The sequence below is a fragment of the Triturus cristatus genome, chromosome 7, assembly GCF_964204655.1.
Source record: "Triturus cristatus chromosome 7, aTriCri1.1, whole genome shotgun sequence".
Taxonomy (NCBI): domain Eukaryota; kingdom Metazoa; phylum Chordata; class Amphibia; order Caudata; family Salamandridae; genus Triturus; species Triturus cristatus.
In genome coordinates this window covers 947,214,187-947,239,443 of record NC_140590.1, presented here as the reverse complement: position 1 = coordinate 947,239,443, position 25,257 = coordinate 947,214,187, and the positions used below count along the sequence as shown (strand labels likewise).

The 25,257-nt window shown below is 45.7% G+C and overlaps 1 protein-coding gene across 3 annotated transcripts in view; it reads left to right on the top strand.

Annotated features, from left to right (window-relative positions):
• The first annotated feature begins 11,095 nt into the window (after positions 1-11,095).
• Positions 11,096-25,257, top strand: part of KLHL3 (kelch like family member 3) — a 529,889-nt gene continuing 515,727 nt past the window's right edge. For 2 of the 3 annotated variants that reach the window (XM_085617962.1, XM_085617960.1), the window contains exon 1: positions 11,096-11,130. In XM_085617962.1, coding sequence (XP_085474088.1) covers positions 11,111-11,130 — 20 coding nt within the window. In that variant the 5' untranslated portion in view covers positions 11,096-11,110. Of the gene's footprint in view, positions 11,131-22,222; positions 22,539-25,257 lie in introns of those variants that run through there. The other variant, XM_085617961.1, reaches the window with a different exon arrangement.

Here is a 25,257-nt window from a genome sequence, read left to right as displayed (position 1 = left end):
AGAGTGAGGCAGTGGTGAGGCTGGAGACTGACATCTTGGGGCTGGAGTCGGCCTTGGAGGCGAATGTTACTCCGGACGGGCTCCATGCCCTCAGCCTGAAACAGTTTGAATATAGGTCCCTGGTCACTGACGCGGCCAAAACTATGTATAGGGAGCAGCAGGGTCGACTGTACGATGCCGGGGACAAGGCGGGAAAGTTGATCGCGTGGCTGGACAGGAAGGAGAGAGTGAATCGTGTGGTCCCGGAGTTGCGTGCTGCGGATGGTGTGTGTGTGACGGAGCCTGACGAGATTGTGGAATGTTTTGCCGACCACCTCCGGGCTGTGTACTCCCCAGTGACTGACAGGGATGAGGACGACTCTCGCCTTCTACTGAGGGATATCGCCTTGCCCTGCCTGTCCGTTGAGGACCGTGAGCGGCTGGACGCCCCCTTGTCGGTGGATGAAATAGCGACCGCGATCCGCTCCCTTCGCTCGGGCAAGGCTATGGGTCCCAACGGTCTGCCCATTGAGCTATATAAATTGCGCCCTGACAAGCTTGCGCCCTTCCTCAGTCGCATGTTCCGTGAGTCTCTGGCGGCGGGTTCCCTCCCGGCCGATCAGCGTTTGGCCACGATAGTCGTTATCCCCAAGGAGGACAAGCCGCGAGATCGCTGTACTTCTTACCGGCCTATTTCACTGCTAAATGCGGAGCCTAAGATCCTGGCGAAAGTCCTTGCCAATCGTCTGTTGAGCGTCGTGTGTGATCTGATTCATCCGGACCAATGCGGATTCATCCCGCATCGTAACACCGCTCTTAACTTGCGGCGTCTTCATGGCGCCCTTGCCAGGGCGGAGCTCCTCTCCGAACCGGCCGTGCTGGTTTCTTTGGATGCCACGATGGCTTTTGACACCATCGAGTGGCCATTCCTCTGGGCTGTCTTGGCTAAATTTGGCTTTGGGGAAGGGTTTATTGGCTGGGTGAAGCTTCTGTACACGGGGCCCATGGCTCAGGTGGTGGTGAACGGGCGGGTCTCTCGGCCCTTTGCCCTCGGCAGGGGCACGAGGCAGGGATGCCCGTTGTCCCCTTTGCTCTTCGCTCTCGCCCTGGAGCCACTCGCGGCTTGGCTCCGCTGGGAGCCCTCGCTTCGAGGGATCCGGTGGGCCCCGGGCTTTGAAGATCGGGTTTCGCTGTATGCGGACGATATTCTCCTATATCTCACCTCACCGCGGCAGTCGCTCAACGTCCTCTTTGACGTTCTGACTTCCTTTGGGAATAATTCGGGTCTCACGATCAATTGGTCTAAATCCTGCGTCTATCCGATCTCCGGTGGTCCTCCACTCCTACCGCCTCGGCTTCCGATCCAGGTATCACTGAGCGGCTTTAAGTACCTGGGGATACACGTTTCGCTGGACCCGGTGGCTCGCTATGAGCTGAATCTCCTGCGTCCGCTTCGGCGATTGCGAGAGGATACGGCCCGGTGGTGCAGGCTGCCCCTGTCCCCGCTGGGTCGGGCCGCGCTGTTCAAAATGATGTCCCTTCCCAGGTTCCTCTATGCACTCCAGAATTCCTTCGACGTCATCCCAGTGGCCTACTTTCGGGAGGTAGAGAGCCTACAGAGGAGACTGGTGTGGGACGGGCGGGCGCGTATTGCTCTTGCTAAGCTTACTCTCCCCTGGTATGACGGGGGAATCGCGCTTCCCGACATTCGCAGGTATTATTGGGCCGCGCAGCTTTCGGCCATCAACCATGCCACGTATGCGCCTGGCCTGAACCCGGCGTATGAGATGGACAAGTTCCTGCTTCCCGGCGGGGACTATAACAGGGCGCTGTACTCCCGCTCGGCTGGCCGGACCCTTACGGGTCCTACTAAGATTGCTGTGCGGACCTGGAGGGCCGCCACTGCGGCCACGGGCTGGGGTGAGCGACTGACATGTGCTACTCCTTTGTTTGTCTCCGATCGCCTGGGGAGCCTCTGGACTACGAAGGGGTTTGACCAGTGGGACACGATTGGTATCAGCAAAGTGGGAGACCTGTGGCATAAGGGCGCGGTTAAGACTTTCGCGGCTCTTCAGGCCGAATATGAGCTTACGGACAGGGAGTTCTTCCGCTATGCCCAGGTTCGACACGCCCTGCTCTCGGTTTTTGGAGAGGGGACCACGATCCCGGTTTCCTCGCCCCTCGAGGACCGCATACTTGACGGACATGTCCCGGACAGCACTATTTCTTTAATTTATAAGAAACTGATTAATCATCGGGCTGACCTCTTGGTGCGCCTTCGGGAGGCGTGGACGGGGGATGGGGTGGAATTGGACGACGAGGACTGGCAGTCTGCACTGTCGTCCCCCAAAGAGGTCGCCATTCCGGCCCGTCTCCGGTTGGTACAGCTTAAGATTCTTCACCGGGTGTATGTGACGGGTCCTCGCTTGGTCTCGATGGGATATTCCGACGATGGGCTCTGTAAGCGGGGTTGTGGGCTCAGCGCCACCTTTCTCCATATCCTGTGGGAGTGCCGCGAGGTGGCGGACTACTGGCGCCGGGTACATACGGTTATGGGACAGGTCACTGGGGTTGTGCTGCTGCCGGAGGTGCGTCGCTGTGTCCTGAATGTGTGGGAGCCCAATGATTATAGCGCGGCTCAGACTCGGTGGGCGGCCCTGGGGAACATGATTGCCAAGAGAGATATAGCGCAGCTTTGGGGTGCCCAGCGGCCGCCCACCGTGTCAGTATGGAAGGAGAATATGGACTGGTGTATGTTAAGGGAGAAGACTGTGTATGTTGCCCGTGGTAAGCCGGGGGCATGGGGCAGAATCTGGGGGCAATGGAATGCTTATCGCGGGGGTATCTGTACGCCCCCCCTGGTGGACACCGATATCGCCATGTCCCCCTGACCCTTGACGGTTCCGGGCACCTTTTGGAATGACTACATATGGACGTTCAGTTCCCTTGGCCCCCCCCCCCGTCCCCAGCCTCCCGGTACTCCTTCCTTGCGTGTGCTGCTTAATGGTCTGACCTGGAGTTCCCCGGAGGAAGCCTGCCCTGCGCCGTTTGTCTTTATGCCTCGCCTTTTGTTTTTCTTTTAGTTTTCTGTGTTTGTTTGATCTAAGTCTCCTGTGCCTCTAGAACTATCCGGACTCACTACGGGGCCGACCCCCGGGAACCGACTGCAGCTTTGATAAATGTATATTTCATTCTGTACTTAGCGGCCGGCCCTGGTGGTTGTAGGCCCGTGCTTGTAATCGACTTATTGTTCAATAAAAACTTTAAAAAAAAAATAAATAAAAAAAATAAAATAAAAAAAAAAAAAAAGAATATATAATGCGTACATACTAGCGTGCACAGGACAGCTCCTATATGATTTGTTTATCAATTGTGGATCAATGAATATATATCTTAACGTAAATGTCATGTTTAAGAACAGTTATGCATTATTTTACATTATGTTAAGATGTTACAAGATGGCGCCCGAAATGCGGCCACTTGTTGTACAAACGGTGGAGTCCTTTTGCTATGTTTATTTACTACCAACACGGAAGTATATGTATTGGCATCTTTATTGAAAATCACTGTGTGAACAAGCCACCACGGTGGCGAAACGCGTCACGGTGGGTTTATGATGACAATAAACCCCCACTTGGATATGAACTAAAGCCTGGTTTACTTTGTCAGTTATACTATATAGAGGAAAACTTTCTGACACGCACAGTAGTACCGGGTACTAAGTTCATAAGGGATTCCTTTGGTTTCCCAGAAAATTAAGGATGGAGGAAGAAAGGGAACGCAGGGAAGCGGCACAGGCACTATTCGCACGGGCACCAGGAGTTGGGAAACATACACAGAATGTCACACCAAAGGAGAAAACCATTCATGAAACTCTAAAAAAATTTGAAAAGCTACATAAACAAGAAACCTCCAAATGGTGGGAGGCAACATCTCTGCAAGATTACATCGACAAATCCATGGTACCTCGAGGATTAAGGATTTATATAACCCCCTCTTATGACTCTCCAGACCCAAGAATGTTGGAGGACTGGTCAACCAACTCTGCGACAAGTTCCAGAAACATGCTTGAAATACTTGTGAAGTATGCTTGGTCTGATAGGGAGAAGATCAAACAAGAAATAGAACAGATAAAGGAGGTGCTGAGCACACATGATGACCAGGAAACAATCAAGAAGTTTTTAGACGAAATGAAGAAACGTCTAAAGCTAATGGAGGATGATATCAAAAGGAGGAAGCAACGCAAGCTGCACAGAGATTGTGGAGACTACGAATCTGGCAGGGTCCTGACATACAGCAAGAAATATGATCATCTGTATGAAAAAGGTCAAGTCCCGGAAAAGAACATAAGGCACGAACAGGAACAATGTGAGGAGGAACTAACAGACCATAGTGACACTAATGCTGAGGATTCAGAAACAACGAGAACATCTGAGGGTTCAATTTCGGATCCGGACTTGGGAACCAGACCAAAAACAACTTTTTTAGACGAATACCGGCTCATGAAGGAGAACCGGCAACCAACGAGATCAATGTCCAGGATGAACCGGAAGGAGGACTCACCGATTCCGAGAGGAAGGGGAAGAGGAAGAGGAAGGGGTACCAGAGGAAGAGGAGGAAAAGGTCCCGACAGAGAAGAGAGAAGAGAGAAAAATATGGAGTACATGGGAAGAAAACAAACATACTCCAAGAAGAACCAATAATGGATGATGCAATGGTAAACCAGACTATTATAAATCTAACTTCCAAAAATCTGAGCAACAAAGACAAAAGAACATTGTGTCGAGGACTGTCATTTTGCCCTGCAGTACCTAGGAACTATGTCAATAGTAAAATTGATGTATTTAAATTTTGCAGAAAATTGAAACTTAAGAAGTGGCACAAAATGAAACCAAAGGACATGGAATTTATCAGCCACGCTTTCCAGGGGCTCATGTGAGAGCCTTACTTCTGCATTTTATTTTAAAAGCGCATCCATCTTGGGGAAAAGAAAGGACTACACCTCCCATAAAGCTATGCTTTGACTCATTCAGAGCAGCCAATCACGGCCATGCAATATCGTTTTAAATAAGGGAAGGTGAGCCAACATGCGCTTTTTTGACAGCACTATCCTTTGAAAAAGAGGACTTCTCGAAACGCGTCAGGATTGCAGTCTCATGCTCATAACTTGCTGGCAAGTGTTGCTGTTTGATTGATATTAAAGGCTGTTTGGGGAAGCTATCCTTTGTCCGAGTGCGACTTACCTGTTGGTCACTCCCCACTGAGCGCGATATATATATATATATATTTCCAAACAAAGTGCCCTGAAGCAATGAGAGGGCACACGACAGCAACCAGACCATCCGGCATTACAATGCAACCTGCCTTCCTGCTCCAACATTAATAAAATGCCGACGCGTTTCAAGGCCACAGCCCCCTTCTTCATGGGCTGCCAAAAACATCACATTGAGGCTCGCATTCGTTAAATTTCCGGCTTTATTTATTTCTATTTCAGCCCTCAGTGGGCGTGCGCTCAGTGCAAGATTCCTTAATGCATGGTGGGACACAGAGTCCCTGATGCGAGCGTAAACGTTCACTTTTAGTAAGTTCAATGTGCGTTTCACTTTCAAGGCTAATTAGATTTCCTTTAGTAGGATTCGGTGCATTCAGGCAAGTTTAATTAGCATAACGATTGCTGCGCTGTGACAGTGTCGAAAAGTTCAAAACTGCAGCCTCTCCCAACTGGCGAAAGTACTCACTCCCAGCTGGTGATGGTGCTCCTCTCCACGACCAGGCTGCCGTGTAAAATGTTTCCAAACAAAGTGCCCTGAAGCAATGAGAGGGCACACGACAGCAACCAGACCATCTGGCATTACCATGCAACCTGCCTTCCTGCTCCAACATTAATAAAATGCCGACGCGTTTCAAGGCCACAGGCCCCTTCTTCATGGGCTGCCAAAAACATCACATTGAGGCTCGCATTCGTTAAATTTCCGGCTTTATTTATTTCTATTTCAGCCCTCAGTGGGCGTGCGCTCAGTGCAAGATTCCTTAATGCATGGTGGGACACAGAGTCCCTGATGCGAGCGTAAACGTTCACTTTTAGTAAGTTCAATGTGCGTTTCACTTTCAAGGCTAATTAGATTTCCTTTAGTAGGATTCGGTGCATTCAGGCAAGTTTAATTAGCATAACGATTGCTGCGCTGTGACAGTGTCGAAAAGTTCAAAACTGCAGCCTCTCCCAACTGGCGAAAGTACTCACTCCCAGCTGGTGATGGTGCTCCTCTCCACGACCAGGCTGCCGTGTAAAATGTTTCCAAACAAAGTGCCCTGAAGCAATGAGAGGGCACACGACAGCAACCAGACCATCCGGCATTACAATGCAACCTGCCTTCCTGCTCCAACATTAATAAAATGCCGACGCGTTTCAAGGCCACAGGCCCCTTCTTCATGGGCTGCCAAAAACATCACATTGAGGCTCGCATTCGTTAAATTTCCGGCTTTATTTATTTCTATTTCAGCCCTCAGTGGGCGTGCGCTCAGTGCAAGATTCCTTAATGCATGGTGGGACACAGAGTCCCTGATGCGAGCGTAAACGTTCACTTTTAGTAAGTTCAATGTGCGTTTCACTTTCAAGGCTAATTAGATTTCCTTTAGTAGGATTCGGTGCATTCAGGCAAGTTTAATTAGCATAACGATTGCTGCGCTGTGACAGTGTCGAAAAGTTCAAAACTGCAGCCTCTCCCAACTGGCGAAAGTACTCACTCCCAGCTGGTGATGGTGCTCCTCTCCACGACCAGGCTGCCGTGTAAAATGTTTCCAAACAAAGTGCCCTGAAGCAATGAGAGGGCACACGACAGCAACCAGACCATCCGGCATTACAATGCCATATATATATATATATATGTATGTATGTATATATATATATATATATTATCCAATTTTCCATAGGAAATCCGCAACGTTCTAATCCCAATAAGTCTGGCGCCGGTTGACGAATCCTCGCGAAATTTTCCAAACTTTTGGCCAGCTCCGCTCCGCTCGTACCCTGAAAGTTTCGTGGTGATTCGTCAACCGGGGGCTGAGAGAAAAGGGGGTCCCAAAACGCGTTTTACCCATGCAATTTCCCATAGGATTTGTTGTCGCAGCTACAGCCCGAACCGCTGAACGGAATGACACCAAATTTGGCAAAGAGGTAGTCCTCAGTTCAGACTCGTGCCTTTTGCATAAATGGTGTGAATCCGTTCAGTAGTTCCTGAGAAAATTCGAGTTAAAAGTATATAAATATCTATGGCCGGGGAGGATCCGCGGACCCTACCCGCACCGTGAGCGCACCCTCCCCGAACCGAGCTCGCACCCTCCCGATCGCGCGCTGAATGCTAATTAGCTGTCGAGTGTCTGTCTACATTTGAAACCAGGAACTGGTGGCGGCCATTTTCTGCCTCGGTAGAAGCGAGGCTGAAGAAGCAAGGGGAATAAGTGTGTAAAACATATAAAGGAGGCAGAGTGGAAATACTCTGACCCTCTAGAGGTGCTTGGGGTGTCCTAGAAGGACCCACTGAGGCCCCCTTTTTTTTTTTTTTTAAGCCGCGAAATGCACACATGGTGCGCGCATCCTATCGCGTTGGGTGCACGGATTCTCTCGCGTTGGGTGCGCGGATCCACGGAATATTTTTGGGAAAAAAGACAAGAAATCATTGGTTGTATGACTACTTTCTACACTGACTTTTAACACTAGTTTAGAGTTTGTCTTCAATTAATATTCACATGAAATACATATATATGTTTTATTAAATGTTAAATACTTCGCAGGATCCGCGCACCTACCGCGTCATAGACGCAGATGACGCATCGCGGAAGCGCGTAAACGTCGCGTTACGAACATCAAACGTGTCGCGAATAGGCTGGGAGTCGTGTACCGGTCGCATTGCGATCGCGCACTAAACACGTACCCAACGCATACCGTGCGCGGAAAAAAATATGTAAAATAAAGTTTTGAACATATAGTTAAAGAAATATTTTAAAAAAATTTTTAAAATATGTTTGAAAAACCCAATAAAAACAAATAATATTTGTTATTTTTTTTAAAAGAATTAATTAAATAAATAAATTTTAAAAATGGTGATAAAAGAATTTTAAAAAAACATAATTAATGAAATTGACACACTGAAATTGAAAAATATAGGAATCCAATGAAAATCATTAAACATGATATCTTTAGAGATAAGTTATAGATAGGAATTAGCATTTAAAAAACCTTTGAAATTCACTGAAAAAACCATAGGTTTCATGCACGTTATAGTTAGGAATTGGCATTTAAAAAACCTTTGAAATTCACTGAAAAAAACCATAGGTTTCAGAGACGTTATAGTTAGAAATTAGCATTTAAAAAACCTTTGAAATTCACTGAAAAAAACAAAGGTTTCAGGGGCGTTATAGTTAGGAATTGGCATTTAAAAAACCTTAGAAATTCACTGAAAAAACCATAGGTTTCAGGGGTGTTATAGTTAGCTGGACATTTCTCTCGTACAAAACCCTAGAAATTCCCCTGTTATAGTTAGTTCAGCTAACTATAACTCGAGCCCCTGCAATGCACTGCTGATGACGTCACATATTACATCACTCATGACATGGTCAGTGACATCACTGATGACATCTCAAATTACATCACTCATGACATCACTGATGACGTCATCCAGTGACTGTGTGTTTCTGTAAAGTTTAAATATGTTTTATATATTTATAGTGAAAGGCCTGTGGAAGAATGAGTGGGTGTACAAGTGTGTGAATGGATGATTTTCTAGGTGCGTAACTGACTCTATAAGTGAGTCATTAAATGTATCTTACTGCAGACTAGTGACTAAACTGTGTGAATATCTGTATGTGTCTGTGTGTAGGTGTATAAGTGGCTGCATGGTTTTGTGAATAGCTATATGAGTGTCTATATGGGTTATTGATTGGTTGTCTGAGTATCTGTATGGGTGCCTGAGTGTTTGTGTGGGTAGTGTGTGTGTGACTCTATGCATAGATGTGTGAGTGGGTGATTCTATTGGTGCATGGTTTTAAGAGTGCATCTGTGATGAACTGTATGGTTGAGTGAGTGTATGTATGGGTGTGTTAGGGATTGAATGTATATCTCAGTGGTACATGTGTGACTAACTACATATGTGAAAGGCAGTATATATGCGTGTAAGAGTATATAAGTGGGTATATGTGAGGGTGTGTGATTGTGAGAGTGGCTGTATGGATGAGTGTGTGCTTGTATCAATGATTGTATAAGAGCGTAAGAATGTGGTAATATTTTTATGAGTAAGTGAACTTGAGTATGTATAACTGCATTGGTGAGTAAATGGGAGTGTGATTAATTATTTGCATGACTGACTAGGTGTGAGAGTACTTCTATGGATGATTGGTCGTGTGTGAGTGTCTATGTAGGTGTATAAATGCATATGATAGTCTTGTACAGAGTGACTGTAAGTATGAGTGACTGTACAGGTGAGTGAGTGGAAGTGTATGTAGACCTAAGAGTTAATGAGTGGGTATGTAGTTATTGGTATCGGAGTATCTATGGTTTTGAGTATGGACGTCTGAAATTTTGAGTTGGTGTATCAACGGTTAAATTAGGGTGTGAGAAGATGCAGTAATTCATCACACGGATGATGTCATCAGTGATGTAATTTGAGATGTCATCAGTGATGTCATCAGTGATGTCACTGACCATGTCATGAGTGATGTAATATGTGACGTCATCAGCAGTGCATTGTGGGGGCGCGAGTTATAGTTAGCTGAACTAATTTCTAGGGTTTTGTACGAGAGAAATGTCCAGCTAACTATAACACCCCTGAAACCTATTGTTTTTTCAGTGAATATATATATATATATATATATATATATATATATACACACACACATGTATATATATATACATGTATATATATATTACCTACTTATATATTACCTACTGGCGGGTGCCAGTAGGAAGTTACGGTTAGGACGTAGTTTCCATTGGAGAAGCGTTTTTTCTTTTCCCAATAGCTTTGGCGCCGGTTTAGCCAACTGGGCTTTCCTACTAAACAGTGTATTTATATATATATATATATCTCAACGCTCCAGTTTCACAGACGAAACACGCTGCACTCACGGGGCCTCTTTAAGATGCTTTAATACAAGGACGCGTTTCGGCGTTCTGCCTTCCTCAGCTTGTTTCAAAATACAGCGCAACCTGTCATGATGGCATTTTTAAACGGGTAAATGTACTCCCATTGGATGTTGCAGCTTAACATCAAAAGAGGACTAAGTAGCTCGGCACAAATGTTCTCTCCCTTTTGATGCAGGGCACAAGTCCTAAAAAAAGAAGTGGGGGGACGCTGTCACCGGAAGTGACGAGAGGTGGGGGGACGCTGTCACCGGAAGTGACGTCACAACAGGAATCTCATGGGTATTCATATGCCTTTAGATGAAAAGTGGTCTGCACCCTACCTCGCGGAGGCTGCGTTTAATCCCCCCGCAGTGAATGCAGGTAGACAGACGTTCTGAATAAGCTCTGATCTCGCTCCAGAGAGGCCAAAGAGTGAAGTCCAGCTTTTGGGCAGGGGGGACGGCATCCACCCGTTAAAACCTGGTAAAATAAGTGGGGGGACGCCGTCCACCCGCGTGGTACCCCGACTCGAGCCCTGTTTTGATGTATTCTGGGATTTAGAGTTTCACTTCTCAGTGTAGATGTTTCCCATCCTCTTTGAAGTGTGCTGCTAGTTCGAAGGATGATCCCAGATTGCGCTGTTAATTATCGCACCTTTGGGGGGCCCCTCGTCCAACCACGGGGCCTCGCAACACTCGGCGCAGGAGCCGGTTGAATAGCCAGGTCTCCAACACCAATGATGGCTGTCGATATTGGTCGGCGGCGGTGCTCAGAATCCTCGTTGGCGGTGCAATTGCCACATAAATGACAGCTCCACAGTCCACCTTAGGGCAATATATGCACTCTTGCAGACGGGTGCAGCAATAGGGAGGTGGGTCCCTATAAATCTCAACGCTCCAGTTTCACAGACGAAACACGCTGCACTCACGGGGCCTCTTTAAGATGCTTTAATACAAGGACGCGTTTCGGCGTTCTGCCTTCCTCAGCTTGTTTCAAAATACAGCGCAACCTGTCATGATGGCATTTTTAAACAGGTAAATGTACTCCCATTGAATGTTGCAGCTTAACATCAAAAGAGGACTAATTAGCTCGGCACAAATGTTCTCTCCCTTTTGATGTATTCTGGGATTTAGAGTTTCACTTTCTATTTATTTATTGTTTATTTCCTTTGTATCGAATTCTTAACCGATATATTCACAACTGGGCACGTATTCTTCGTTTAATTCTTCCCAGTCTGTGGAGTCATTAGTGAGACTTCTGAAAGACTGAGAGGATGCCCCTATTTCTTTTCCTCCTGTTTCCCCAAAGCGCCCTGTGTGGCCTCACAGTGCTTACGACTTTGCTGGCTTTTTGGGTCCTGTACAAACTGTAGGTCGAGCAGTATTTCAGGTTTCTTAACGCTTCTTGTCGGGTCAGCAGTCACATGTATTCAAAGCAAATCTACACATTGAATGACAATTAAAATAACAAGGGGGCTAGTGAACAGCCCTGTTTAAGGTAGTTTTCAATTACAATTTTAGAATCGTTTCATGCCTAGCTCCTAATAATACTCTAAGCCACTTTCAGTGCCAAATCAATTAACGGTTTCAGAAATCCATTTCTGAATAGCCAGGCAGATGGCTTCCTCCATAAGACTGCAGGGTCTGCCCTATCAAAAGCGCCCCATAGATCAATGCGAGCATCCTGGGGCTTCGCCTTGCATCTTATATTTCGCTCAAGTATTATCTGTGGGGAAAGAGCATTATCTGTTGTGCTGCACTTTGCACTAAAGGCTCCCTGGTGGATTGAGAGCAGGCCTTCCTCGTGGATAGCTCAGTAGGACATTTGCAAATGGTTTACTCGCCTATCTAAAAGGTCAATTGGTCGATAACTGTGTGCTTGATTCCGTGGGCCCTTCTTACAAATATGAATTATTAAACTTCCTGCCCACAATAGGGGCATAGCGAAGGAGTTAAAACATGCAGCTTGAAGAATATCCACACCCAGTACCATGATAAGCATTGGTAAAGAGCAAGTGGAATGCTATCTGTGCCGTGCTCATGTGAGGATGTACACTCTCATATTATAGGAGTTAATGCTTCCATTAATATTTACTAGCTAAAAGTAACGAGACATACTTATAAAGAATTTATTTTCATGAGCCCATATTTAAAGAATGTAGGTCCAGATGTACAAAAACATATTTGCAATTGCAAACCTCTTAGGGCCAGATGTACATAGCTTTCTTGAGGTCGCTAACAGGCCTATTTACACAATCGGGCCATTTGCGACAGCAAAAAAGCCTTTTTCATGTACAAAAGTCCAATTTGCGATTCGATAACCTATCACCGAATGGCGGATTGGGTTTGCGATGCGGTATTGGGAAGGGGCTTGTTTAGGGCATCCCTTCCCAATAGCGACTTGCAGTGGTATGTGTGAATGATTTGCGACTGAAAGGGCAGTCACAAAACTTTCGCAATTTACCCTCTACTTCAAGTAGGTGGTAATTCATTTGCAAACAGGAAGAAGTCCCCAAAGGACCCCTTCCCCTTTGTGAATGTTTTTGAAACAGATTTTTAAGAGCAAGCAGTGGTCCCATGGGCTACTCTTAAAAAATGAAAAGAAAACTCTTCATTTTTCTTTTTGAAACACATCCCGTTTTCCTCAAGGAAACCGGACTGCATATAAAAACCACACAGTTGTTGGTATTTTACAATTAAATATTACTTTTTATGCACTATTTATATATAAATCGTATTTATCAGAAATATGGTTAATATTACAGTAATCTCAGCAGTCATAATATAAAACAAGGTGAATATCATCAGCAATACTGCAAACATTTTATATCACACATTCCTACTCTCGCCAAGGCTAGTCCTTCCTAATATTTACATATGTGTATCGGCCTCGTGGTTATTGTATTGGAGGAATGGTTATTAGAATTCCATAAATATTTCTTTGCCAAGCCATATAAGCATCCTTGCATAACTCAGAAAGTTGTTGGGTCTGTAGTAGGATAGTATTTTAAAGTATCCCTTTCACAATCTGTACTCATGTTTTCCAGAAACAAATCCTTGTTACTCTTTGTACATTAGCAGTGATGCTGTAAAAGAAGCACATTGAAGGTAGGTAGGTAAAGTTGCCATTGTGCTTCCTTTCCAGCCTGATATATGGGAGACCGGGTGGCCTTGCAGCTCTAATCATTGCACAGAGTCCTGCAGCTTTTTGGAGAACTAAAAAGTTTAGTTCGGTATTTTATTAGCACAACTAATGTCAACTTACAGCTCTGAAAATGGTGTCTGAAACTCTTAATATTTTCCATGAAAATACTAGTTTTCTAAGCCCTAAGGCCTGACACAAACATTCTCTAAAGAATACTGGTTTGTATGTAACATATATGTATTGCCAGGGAAGTCATACACTACAGAATAGGAGCTGGTCATCAGATTCTGAATGAGGATGAGGCAAGATTTTAGCCTCTTCATGTAATTGAAAGGGGAGATTTGTTGCAATGCTGCATGTCATCAATTTATTGATGCTGTTATCAATCAGAAGGTTTTGGTAAGGTTCCCTATAAAGGTTAAATATGATGTATGGCAGGACGAAGCCCTTCTGTACTCAACAGAAACCTGGAAGTTTCTGGGATCCAGATGTTTACTTCTAGATGACTAACTCTAGCAGTTGGACCTGTTATGTACTTTGCTTAAACCCAGCACAAGGGCAGTATTCTGAAATGGGTGTATCAAGAAACTTGCAAAGGATGCATGAAATAGTGCACAGTTTTTTTATTTCTAATGAAGGGTATTTTCATAAGATAGTAAATCATATCCCATGAAGCAGTTTAAGAAAAAGACTATTTCCCCACAGTCTCTGGGGCTGTCAGTTTTTTTCCTCTTTTAAGTACCCAAAAGTGGGTCCTCAGCAGTAATCTGGTCCCATGTAGGGGTTGTTGATGCTTGTCTGAGTAAAAGAGAAGGAAGCATGAAGCCCTCAAAACTGAACCACACTGTATTCTCCTTTTTCATGACCTCCTGTGTACTGTGAGGTTTCCACAAACCCTAATATAGGGATCACCCTCCACTATGGACTTGCAAGAGGAAGAGAGAAGGAACAGTTAAGCCCTGCAGTCAAGACTACACTTCATTACATCTGTCCTTCCCTCTGTCTCTTACTATAGGGCTACCTGAGGGATGTGCCCAGCACCAACTTCTTCGCCCTGTGTTCTAAGGGTGCTTTCTTTGTGGGTCATGCTCTTGTTGGACCTTCCTGACACATCCTACTTTTTGGCTCCTCCCCCTTTTAATAACACCCCTGCCCACTTCCTCTTGCCTGTAGTAAGGACAGGTTTTGGAGAGTCGCTGTGTGCTCCTGCGTCTGGGAGGTGGAAGGTGATGGTGAAAAGGAAGTCACCTTCTGGGTCATATTATATATACTGCTGCCCTGCTCATGGAAGTTACTTTACCTGTTGCATCCCAGCAATGCCATGAAGATACTCACGAGGAAAGGTAAAGGCTGGCGTTGTGTTTGATTGTCTGGGAAACATGTTGGTATGTGTGATCCTGTCTGTGCGTGTAAGGGAAAGTCAGAGTCTGTGAAGGAGGAAGTCAGAGTACGTGAGAATGAATAAATGAATTGAGGGAGTATGAATGAGAATCAAACCAATTCACTGGGGGCGTGCGGTGGGGGGCGTAATTAATTAAATCTGACAGCAGTTGGAAGCCAGATCTGCGAGGCAGCAGCAGGTGAGAGTGACAGACAGCAATGTCTTCTAAATTCGCATAAAAAATCAAAAGAGGGAGAATGTACCACTTGTCCTGTGTAACCAAGGTCTCGGTTATGTGGGAACCGTCATAAAAACCCTCATAAACGTACACAGGCGATAGGCGGTATACCTTGATTCTCCACCTTAGTGTACTGTTACAGCATGATCATTGGGTTTTTTATTTTGTGTATATGCTGACCTCCACCTGGAGGAAGACCAACTGGTTTGTCATTAGGGTCCAGAAATGAAAAGAGGGCGTGTGTGTGCTCAAGTGTAGTAAGTTACAATTCCCTACACCACATCATCATAGGTATTTATTAGGAAAGTTGTGATGTGGGAAATTGAAAACAAAGTGGTGCGTGTGTAGATCCCGTTACTAATCTACCGCACTGTCGTTGGTCAACATGACCGAGACCCTGGTTACACACGACGTGGTCCATTCTCCCTCTTTTGATTTTTTGTACTAACCATTGGAAGCTGAATGGATCACAGCTTCTTTTTCCCTCCTCATTGATTATAATATTCTAAATTCGACTGCCATCTCTATGACAGCTCCTTCTCTGTGCTGGACTGACAGGTCAGAGGATAACTCAGTGGATTAATGGCAATGATGAGTGGTTTTCAAACTGCAAGACACAAACTTAGAATTCCCAATTGATGGTCCCTTCGTATCCTCCTTCTGATGTCGATCAAATGAGGACCGCTAAAGTGGTTGACAGCAACTCTTTACAGCTCTACCAAACTGTACGATTGGGGCTGCAAGAACTTCACGAAAAACATATAAGCATTATGTATTGCGACAAGATCCAGTTTAAATGCAGAGCTGTTTACCTTCTGAGGTCTCCTATTTTGAGACTTCTTGTGGGCTGTTTTAAAGCCCCCCAATATTTACAGCACTGCTTGCTGTGTTCATTGTTCTTTCGGAGTGGGTGCATATAGTGAAGGTCCCACAGAAGTCTAACTCCCAAAGGCTGCCCATTGAGTCGCTGTCTACCTTGGACCAGCGCCCTCTCATCTTTGTTAACTTTTGTGCACCCTTGATAGTTCCTTCCAAATATCAGGCTCATCTCTCAGTTGGTCCGAATAACCTCGCCATTCTCAGATGGGGCGGGGTGGGGAGTGATCTCTCACAATAGAACCCTCAAAGCCTTTGACTAGTCGCTACAACCAAAACGTTAGACCAGGGCTTTTAGTGTAGATTCTACGCTAACAAATGCACACGTTCAGCGCTGCAGTTACTACCAGTGTTGAATTATGCTTAGGTTACATTAGGTTAGGATGCATTATGTGTGCTTTGTAGAAAGTACCTGTTCACTGCTTAGGAGTCGTCTATGACTGCATATGGAAGTGACACTCTCTACAGAGTGAGTGAGTTCACCTATGGAGTGACCAGGTCACTGGTGTGGCCATCATCATTAGGAAGGCTGAGTCTGACATGGAGGCATGTCGCCTGTTTGCGCTCGCTGACTACATCCCTGGGGTGCATGTCATTGTTAGGAAGAGTGAGTGGAGAGAGAGATTGATTGCGTGAGAATGAGTGGGACTAAGTTAGGCTGATTGAGTATGAGGGAGTATTTATTCAATAAGGTTCAGGGGGTACTGAATGCTTCTCCATTCTGGTGGCATTAGAAAAACAAATAGAATTTGTCTATCAGAACTCTATGATGTCAGAACTCTATAACAGTATGAACATTGTAATGAATCATTTTAAATGAATAGTTATTTCACTATATCACTTTTTTTTATTGCAGTAGCATTTTAATGATGTAACCATTCCATTGCCAGAATCCTACAGTGTGTGTGTGTGTTTTAACAGTTTAATCTCCTGTTCATGCACCATTTGGCATTCTTAATAACATATTAGCCTTGTTGAAATACTTTGCATGGAGAATTCTGGTATATTGTTTGTGGAACTCCTGTTTAGTGCTGCCAGAAATTTCCAAACTACAATGCCCAGAATTCCTTCAGCAGCGCCCATCTTGAGTGTGGTTCCTGAATGGGTTCCTGGGCCAGGCTTTGTCAGATGAAAGTTTAATATCAAGTTCTGGAAATGGAAGGATGATTCAACCTCCACTCTTGTTGTTGATGTGTCCAGGCATCCAGGGACGTTCTACCCAGGGATTGGCTCCTTCTTGGGCAGCATGTCAGGGTGTCTCCTTGACAGAGATATGTAGAGGAGCCACCTAGGTTTCAACTGATACCGTTGTCAGATATTATAGAATTCCGCATGTTAAAGAGGAGGGTCATTCCTTTGATGAAGGAGTTTTGAGTGCTGTTGGTTCTTCACAGTCGTAAATTACTCCGAGCACTATCATCATCATCAATCTTTATTCGATTATCTTGTGACAAGAAAATAATCATACAACCAATATCACAAAACATATTAAAAGACATTGCAGGTTTAAAATACATAAAAATGGAGGGTTCGTAAATCACAGTGCCCTCTGCCATACAGCACGCTGAATAAAAGTTGCAGTTAAAAAGCAAATCCTCACTGTTGACATTGACTGCAGGAATGCTAAGCAGCCCTGTGATATCTGATAGTGGCCTGTTTTCAAAAAGGCAGAATAAATAACTTTCTTAATAGGGAATAAAACTCACAAAAATGCAGAAAGTGCTGCGTCCATTGTACAGAGCAGCCATCACATGGACATGGCGGTAAATTAGCAATATGCCATGCAGGGGTTAAGCCACTAAGAAATGGACATTGGACAGCCTTAACCTTATTAGCAGGAACCTATGACGCAAATTGCTAAACCCGGTTAGGGTATGGCTCAATGCCACGGCTAGTGCAAATGTCAGCATATGCCAAAACAGTGGGCTTGCTGGCATCTTTCCGCATTCTCTCCTCATTGTATTTGGCGAAAAACATTGCCTTCAGTGCACTAAAAAAACTGGCCTCATAAATTCCTGGAGTCTTGAAAAGGTCTATCAAATATAATTTAGTACAAGTATTATAGATACGAGATCTAAGGAATTTTCATGCAATGTTCCAGCTTTAGACAGTCAGCAAGAACAGCCTGGTTAAAAGAGGTTTCACTCTGTCCAGATCTTAAACCATAGCAGAAGAGGATGCAGTTTGATAGTATCACTAATGTATCCTAACCCAATTTTGGAATGACAGCTATAAGAGCTAGTGAATTTTGGTACAGCCAATAGTCTTTTAATCAAGCCAAATTGGTTGCCAAATCCTCAAACACCAGAACCATAGCTGGCATTTGTAAAACATTTTGCTTTATATATTGTTGTGAGCTCTCTAATGTTTTTTTTTCGTAACCTGGATGCAAAGCTAAACACCCCCTCTGTTGTTTTTGCAAGTGTAGCAGCCCTGATGGTTTTCAATGGGCCCCAGGTGAATTTCTCATCAAACGGTATCCCAAGATAGGAAAATGTAGGAACAGTGCAAACTTTGCTATTAATCACCTTAAAGCGATACCTTTCTTCTTTTGGGATCCATAAACCATTACATGCGTTTTTGCCTAATTGACCATGAGATCCAAGTTGTCCATAAAAACGCAAAATCGATCAAGCAAACGCTGTAGGCCAATCGCCGTCCTGGCTATTAAAACTGTTTCATCAGCGTAGATCAGTGCTGGGGCACTGCGATTGCCTACTTGAGCACATTCAATATTAAAATCCAATCATTGCTATTCAAAGCAATTGACATACAAAGAAAAAAGGAAAGGTGTCAGAACCCTGGCGTATGCCTTTGGCAAGTTTCAAAGGGTGAGTTGTCTCCACACCCCCCCCAGGGCATACCTCACGCTAGCAGCCACCTCTATATGGAGTTCTCTTAAGAAACTGACAATATTTGCCATTACCCTAAGGTCTAGCATGATGCTCCACAGCTTAGATCTATTGACTGAATCAAAGGCTGAGCTCAGACCCATGAATGCCAGAAACACCTTTCCCTCCTTGCCCACAGAATACTTACTTACTGGAAGATGTAAGTTGAGGCACTTCTCAACTGTCCCTAGACCCGGATGCCAAACTGGAGCTCTGAAAGCACATTATGCTCACTCACTCAAGTTTGAAAGCGCTCCAACAAAATTCTTCCCATTATTTTGGCAGTTGAGTTGATCAGTTATATCGGTCAATAGCACTGAGGAGTCCCCTTAAAGCCTTTTTAAAAATGGGGACAATGGTCGCGTGGGACCAGGCCTTGGGTGGGCCCATTATTAGAATCGTCTTAAAGACATTTGTCAGAAGCAGAGCCCACAAATGCATATTTGCCTTAGAAAGATTGGCCGGTGTACCATCCTGCTGCTGCGTACCCGCTGTAGATTCCTAGGATCTTCTTTACGTTCTGCTTCCAGCTGATTAAACGCCTTAGTGCAGTTGGCATTGAACCATTTGGCTTGCTTCCTGCTATTGGGACTAATTGGGACTGTGAGCATGTCCCATACCATGTCACATACCCTATCAAATTGTTTTAGTAGTTCGCCCCCCCACCCCACGCCCCAATGTTAATGGTTTTGCCAAGGCACAGTAAGAAATTAGGAGGTGTTGAGCCTAGCAGAGCAGACAAAAAAGAATCATTATCAACCTTTGCCCAGCTCATGGTCACCCCTTTATTCTTCATATATGTCAGTGATAGAGGGTTGACTTCCAGCTGTCTCTTAGCAAAAAAGGTGTCATGAATTTATAAAGCTAGAGGCCTGTGATCGCAAAGGGGAGATTCTGATAAAATATAGTCAACTGCCCGTTCTCTTAGATTTGCTGAGAATAAGATAAAATCAATTAGACTGTGACTACCCCCCCCCCCCCAAAAAAAAAGTGGGGGTAATAACTGGATCCGTGCTCAAGGAGGCGAAGACAAATACAAGGTTATATTTCATGAGTACCATATTAAGTTTGTCACAAAACAAACTATGGACAAAATGGTTAATGGGGTCCCGATCATCGCCCACCAGCCCACAAGACTCATCAAGGGATAGCTGACAATGCCTCGTGTTAAAATCCCCCAGCCATACAACCACATAGCTGCCCCTTATGTTTCTTACACTCTGTTCAATGTCTTTATGCAGTGATTTCACCACTGCAGCATTGCGTGGATAAAAAGCGTTGTTATAGGAATGTATCAATAACATATGCGTTGTTAGACAATATAACAGGATGAGTTGGTAGTTTACAGAACTCAAGCTCGTCTATATAACCTGACCTGGAAACATGAGGAATATTAGAGTGGTGAGTCCTCCCTTAGCCCTGCCCATGGATCCTGGACCCGCAGGAGTAAAATAGGTAGTGAAGCCATCAATGGACACGGTGTCAGTTAACTAGGTGTCCTGCAGGCAGAGAACTGCATAGTGTTCAATAAAGTTTTGCCAGTCTAAATTTGCCAAATTGTTTGTCAGGCCAGTCACATTCCATGCGGCTATCGTTATTGGTTTACCTGTACCGTTCTCAAGGACATTCCTAGAAATGTTTCTTTCACTAAAGGTAGATGTGTTTACTGACTCAGAACCAGGGCTATCCATCCTGTGGTCAACAATCGAACAGCTTTGTCAGTCTGGGATTAATGGCTTGATCTGGGAGTCAGTCCAACTGCATTAATCTGTTTGACAGTCACGGGATGAGGAGAATTGATGGGGGCTGATGTCATTCTTCCAATTGGGCTGTAAAAAAAGCCCAGCACTAATTCAAGGATGTATCATTGATTAGTGGTCTAGATTGTATTATTTTCTAATTAAAGGCCTGCTGGCTTTGGTATACTCAACAGTATTGACTGGGACCATGTTATTATTCTTAGTTCTGGGAGTCCTCTCACAGTCTTTATGACTTACCCACCCAGTGGCAGCCGGCATGGCTCATGGGTGGCGGGGTGAGCGAGGGGGCGGGCAGGGCACATTGTTAAATAAATAAAAAATACACGTAACTTGCCGCCCGGCCCGCGTCTCCGCTCCCCTCTATTTCGGACTCCAGGAAACAGCCAGGTTCCCCAGACCAATCACAACGCTGCAATGCAGCATTATGATTGGTAAGCACTCGAGCTCCCCTCCAATCACAACGCTACAATGCAGCGTTGTCATTGGTCTGAGCACCGTGGTTCAGCGCTCGGCCAGGGACTGGGGGTCTGGGCATGTTCTCCATGCAAGCTGTAATGCAGCCTGCATGGAGAACAGGGAAAGTGTGCAAGACTGATTTGGGTGGCCCGAGGGAGCCGATCAGTCATTGCACACTTAGGAGGGTTCTACCATCGTCCCTTTCTCTGCAGCCCCGCTCCGCCCCCTCATGCAAAGCTGCTGTAGAAGGAGGACAAAATAAAATGATAATAACATTATGTTATTATCATTTTATTTCTTCCTTTTTTTTACTGCTACAAGGCAGTGGGGCGACGCTCCTCCAGTCCTCCGCCTTAGTGGAGGAGCCGCCTCTGCACCCACCCCTTCCTGTTTCCTGGCCTTCAATCTGGGCCTGGTATTACAGAAAGCGCATAGGGTAAGTAAGCCCTATACACTCCAGGGGGTGTAGGCTCTATCTTACTTCCTTTGTCTTTCTTCTGTGAAGGGTGAGGCCACCCTCAGATGTGCGATGATGACTTCCAGGACTAAGAATAATGAAGATTACCTGTAAGCAACCAGGAATTTCGGAGAGGCGCCAACAGTGGGAAACTGCTATCACAAAGGTTACCAGAAAAATAAAAAAAAAGATTAGATTTTTTTAAAGTAAAAAATACGTTTTACTGTAATTTTTTTTAAAGCGATTGCGAGCAAGTGGAAACCGTAAAAAAAATGAGAGTTTAACAAGAATTGTACGTACTGCCAGACTTACACCAGTGTGACTCTACCAGGATGTAATTCTAGAGGCAAAACATTAGATTTGTATTTTTTTCACCAAAAAAGTCACGTGGACGACATCACCTAGAGTAAATAGAAACACATTTTATCAGCAAATGCACTCACTCCAGATGACCAGTAGAGGGCGGCAGATCAAGGTTTTTTAATGATTCAATCTCATGGTAAAATGCAGACGCGAAGAGTTGACTTTTACTAGGCACTGTAACTTCTCTTGGTCGTAAACCCGGCTGCTCGATCGCTGCTGATATATAGCATATAGGAAAAGCTTCGATTCCGCACTGCGGGAGGGTTTTGCTAAGAGCACGCGTCAGCAATTTCCTATTGAAACAGAAAAAAATGTACACCTCGTATTCAATTTCTTATCCAGCTGTGAAGTTTATAGTGTATTCTTTTATAAGGTTTGCTCTTAGGTTAGACGGTAGATACTGCCGCGTGCATTTTGATATAATACGATTGCTTGTGATAGGAAACCACAATGCCCTGTACTTGCTCTTCCACTTTCTCCTAACTCGAGGGGCGGTATATTCAGGGAGCTGGATGGTACAGTCCGTCACGCCCCGTGTTTGCTTAGTGAATGGTTCGGCCGGGGTGGCGACAGCATTCCAGAGAGCCATGCAGAGAGTGTGTATGCTAAGTGAGCTGCTGTGCAGCGTTAGTCTCAGGCTGTCTCGCTGGATCTCTGGGCTGTTGGAAGGGGGCTCTGCCGCAAAGTGATTTACGGATCTTGCTCTGCTGTTCGCGGGTAAACGGCCGCGTGCCCCTCCGTTCAAGAGCATGGTACCGCCCGGCTGCTGCTGATCCCGGATCTGAATTTGCTGCTGGGGAGCCACAGGGACGCTTACCGGAGTACATGAGGTGCTCTATATTGGCCAGTCCACCTGCCCACGATGGACGATGAGAGGTATGTATGTGCTTGCTGTGGGGAACGAAAGAAAAAACAGTAGACAAAGGGCACGCTAAATCAAAACAGCAGCCTGCTGGTGAGTGGCTGAGATGGAGATGCCAGCTGGGAGCGCATGCATACCTGGGTAGACAGGTTGCCGCGTGGCTACAGGAAAGGGGAGAACACCAGCTGCTAACATTCTGGGTCTCAGTTGCAAAAGGGAGACAGAGCCCCTGACTCCGAACTTGATGGAGCTGTATGATTAGGGTGACAGGAAAGCAAGAGCAGGCAACCTGCTGCATGAATGACAGGAGGGCGAAGCAAGCAGCCAGGCTGCAGGAGATGGGTAGCTGGGGTCACAGTAAGCGCTAGCCTTCTGCCAGGGGGTCCTGAGACCGTTACACGAGAACAGTCTTTGCACTGCAGATGGTTAGCTATGGCCGAGGTCAGCTGGCTTGCTAGAGGCAGACGGCTAGACTCGTAGGGTGAGCAGGGCGGACGGGGACGGAGACTAGGCCCTGGAACCAAAATAAGTGGCCCCTATTGGCGAATCGGATAGCTAAAAAACTGGCCCACATTTTCAAATCGAGGCAGTTTGTAACTTGTAAAGATACGTTGTTGTGTTGGTGTTTGCAAGGTATTGGAGACTGCATGGATCTGAGCTTGTTGCAGGCAATGTTAGTGGTAAGATCGGGGAATCACCAGTAAAAGCCAGCCCACCAGACCATATAGCAGGCCCACAAACAGCCAGAAATACGGCCCACACACAGAGCTGTCAGACCAGCCCTTCTGGCATTGCCAGATTGCCCTATAGGACAGTCTTACCCTGGCATAGAGACAACCAGAGGTTGATAGGCAGAGGCTGGAGCAGTAGGCATCCAGGCACAGGCAACAGTTTGGAGCCGCTTGCAGCAGATGGACAGCTGTATTGTTGCATTGATTTGATTTCTGCACAGAGGGTTGCTGCCACTAGTGCGTCTCCGTAGTCTGTATTGGGCTCAAGCCAGAGCTTATGTGAATGGTTGCCCTGCCCTGGGTGGTACTGCAGACCGGTATTGGAGATGACTAGTGACAGCACGGAGTAAAGCAGGCAGTCTGATTGCTCATGGCTGCAGGAGCAAGTGGATATTAGGAGAGGAAAGCTCGGGATTAAAAGTGTCGAGAAGGCACCTGCTTGAAACGTACTGTACAGCAAATACCAGTGACCCCTGGAAGGGAGCACAGAGGAGCAAAGTAAGTGGCCTACTGGGGACAGACAGGTAAGGCCATGTGCCTACATAACCTTTTGAAGTTGAGGTCAATATGCAGTGTACCCAATATCATTCTGTCTGCCAGAGTTGGATAGTTCTGGCCTGGGGAGTAGAGGATGAAGGTCGTGTGGTGAAATAGGCACCAGAGATTTTGGGACTCAGGAAAGGGTAACTTGCTTAGAGAGAGGGAGACAGTGATGGGCAACTCCTGCGCCTTGGGATCAGGAAACACTCGATGCACTGGCTGCCAAGAACTGATGTGTGGGTCTGAGGGTGACAAAAGTAGCAATGTGTTCGGAAATGAAATCTGGGCACAGTGCGACAGAGCAGCAGAGCCCAGCTGGTAAAAAGTGTCAGAAATTAAAAGTGGGTAGCAAACAGCTAACTGGGGTCCGGGTAGAAGCAGTGAAAAACAAGACTACATTGGGATTCTCAGGCGCAGAGGGCGTGAAGCACTCTTTTTTTTTAATGGAAGATTAGCATACAAAGACACGGTGTGCAACATAAGGCATCCCATCCGGTACTCAGACCTGCCTGTGAATAGGGGTAACCTTTTTGCATTGTAGGACTGCGTGATTAATCATAACAGAGCTGTCAGCTTGCTAACTATGAGAATTACCAAGCCATGGGGCGTGAATGTACGCAGATGCAAGGGACCAATTATTGTGAATAGAGCAAGCCACTGAAGGCATGGTGTAGAGCAGTAGTTAACTGTAGGTAGTGAATGCAGAAACCCAAGTATATTCAGTAGGCAGCAAATTGATTGGCGAAAAGCCAAGGGTGGTGGCAATATCTGTAGGCAGCCTCCAACTGATGTACATCTGAGGACAGAGTATGGACGTCTCGGGAATGCGACCCGTGCTACGGAATAGAGCAGCATCCAAACACTGTTGATAGCCAAGGAGGTCTTACAACAATGTGCTGCGGATGGAGTTAAGAAGGGACAGAGGGAGCGGTCACCTGCTGTCGGTGCTGATAGGTTAGCAGGGCATGTAACCTTTGCTAGTTTGCTCATTTCTTCTGAATAGCCTGGCAAGGCTGCTGGAGACATTGTGTGTACATAGCAGCAGAGTGAGCATCTACAGTAGCTTGCAGTGTTCCAGTCAATGACTCATGACTTTTGATCGGTCGCTAGAGCAGAGAGTCTAATAGGGATCAGCATAATTGGTGCTGGAGTGTGCAGTAGCACAACATCAGCACTTGAGGGTTGAATTATGGAAGAGTTATGACTCGGCTGATATTCTGTTGCTCATTCGTGGAGATTGGGGCATACCCGCAGCCTGTCCTGCAGAAGTACCTGTTTTATCAGAATGATCGGGATGTCGTGCACCCCCAGTAGTAACCCGGTTAATCCACATACCCGGCTTTGCTGTCTAGTGAAATTGTATGGACCTCTATCCCTGTCTGCATGCAAAGCCGTCTACTCTTTATTGGATTACTGCACATTTGTCATGTTCTGCTTATTTAGTGTAAAAAGGTGACCTACT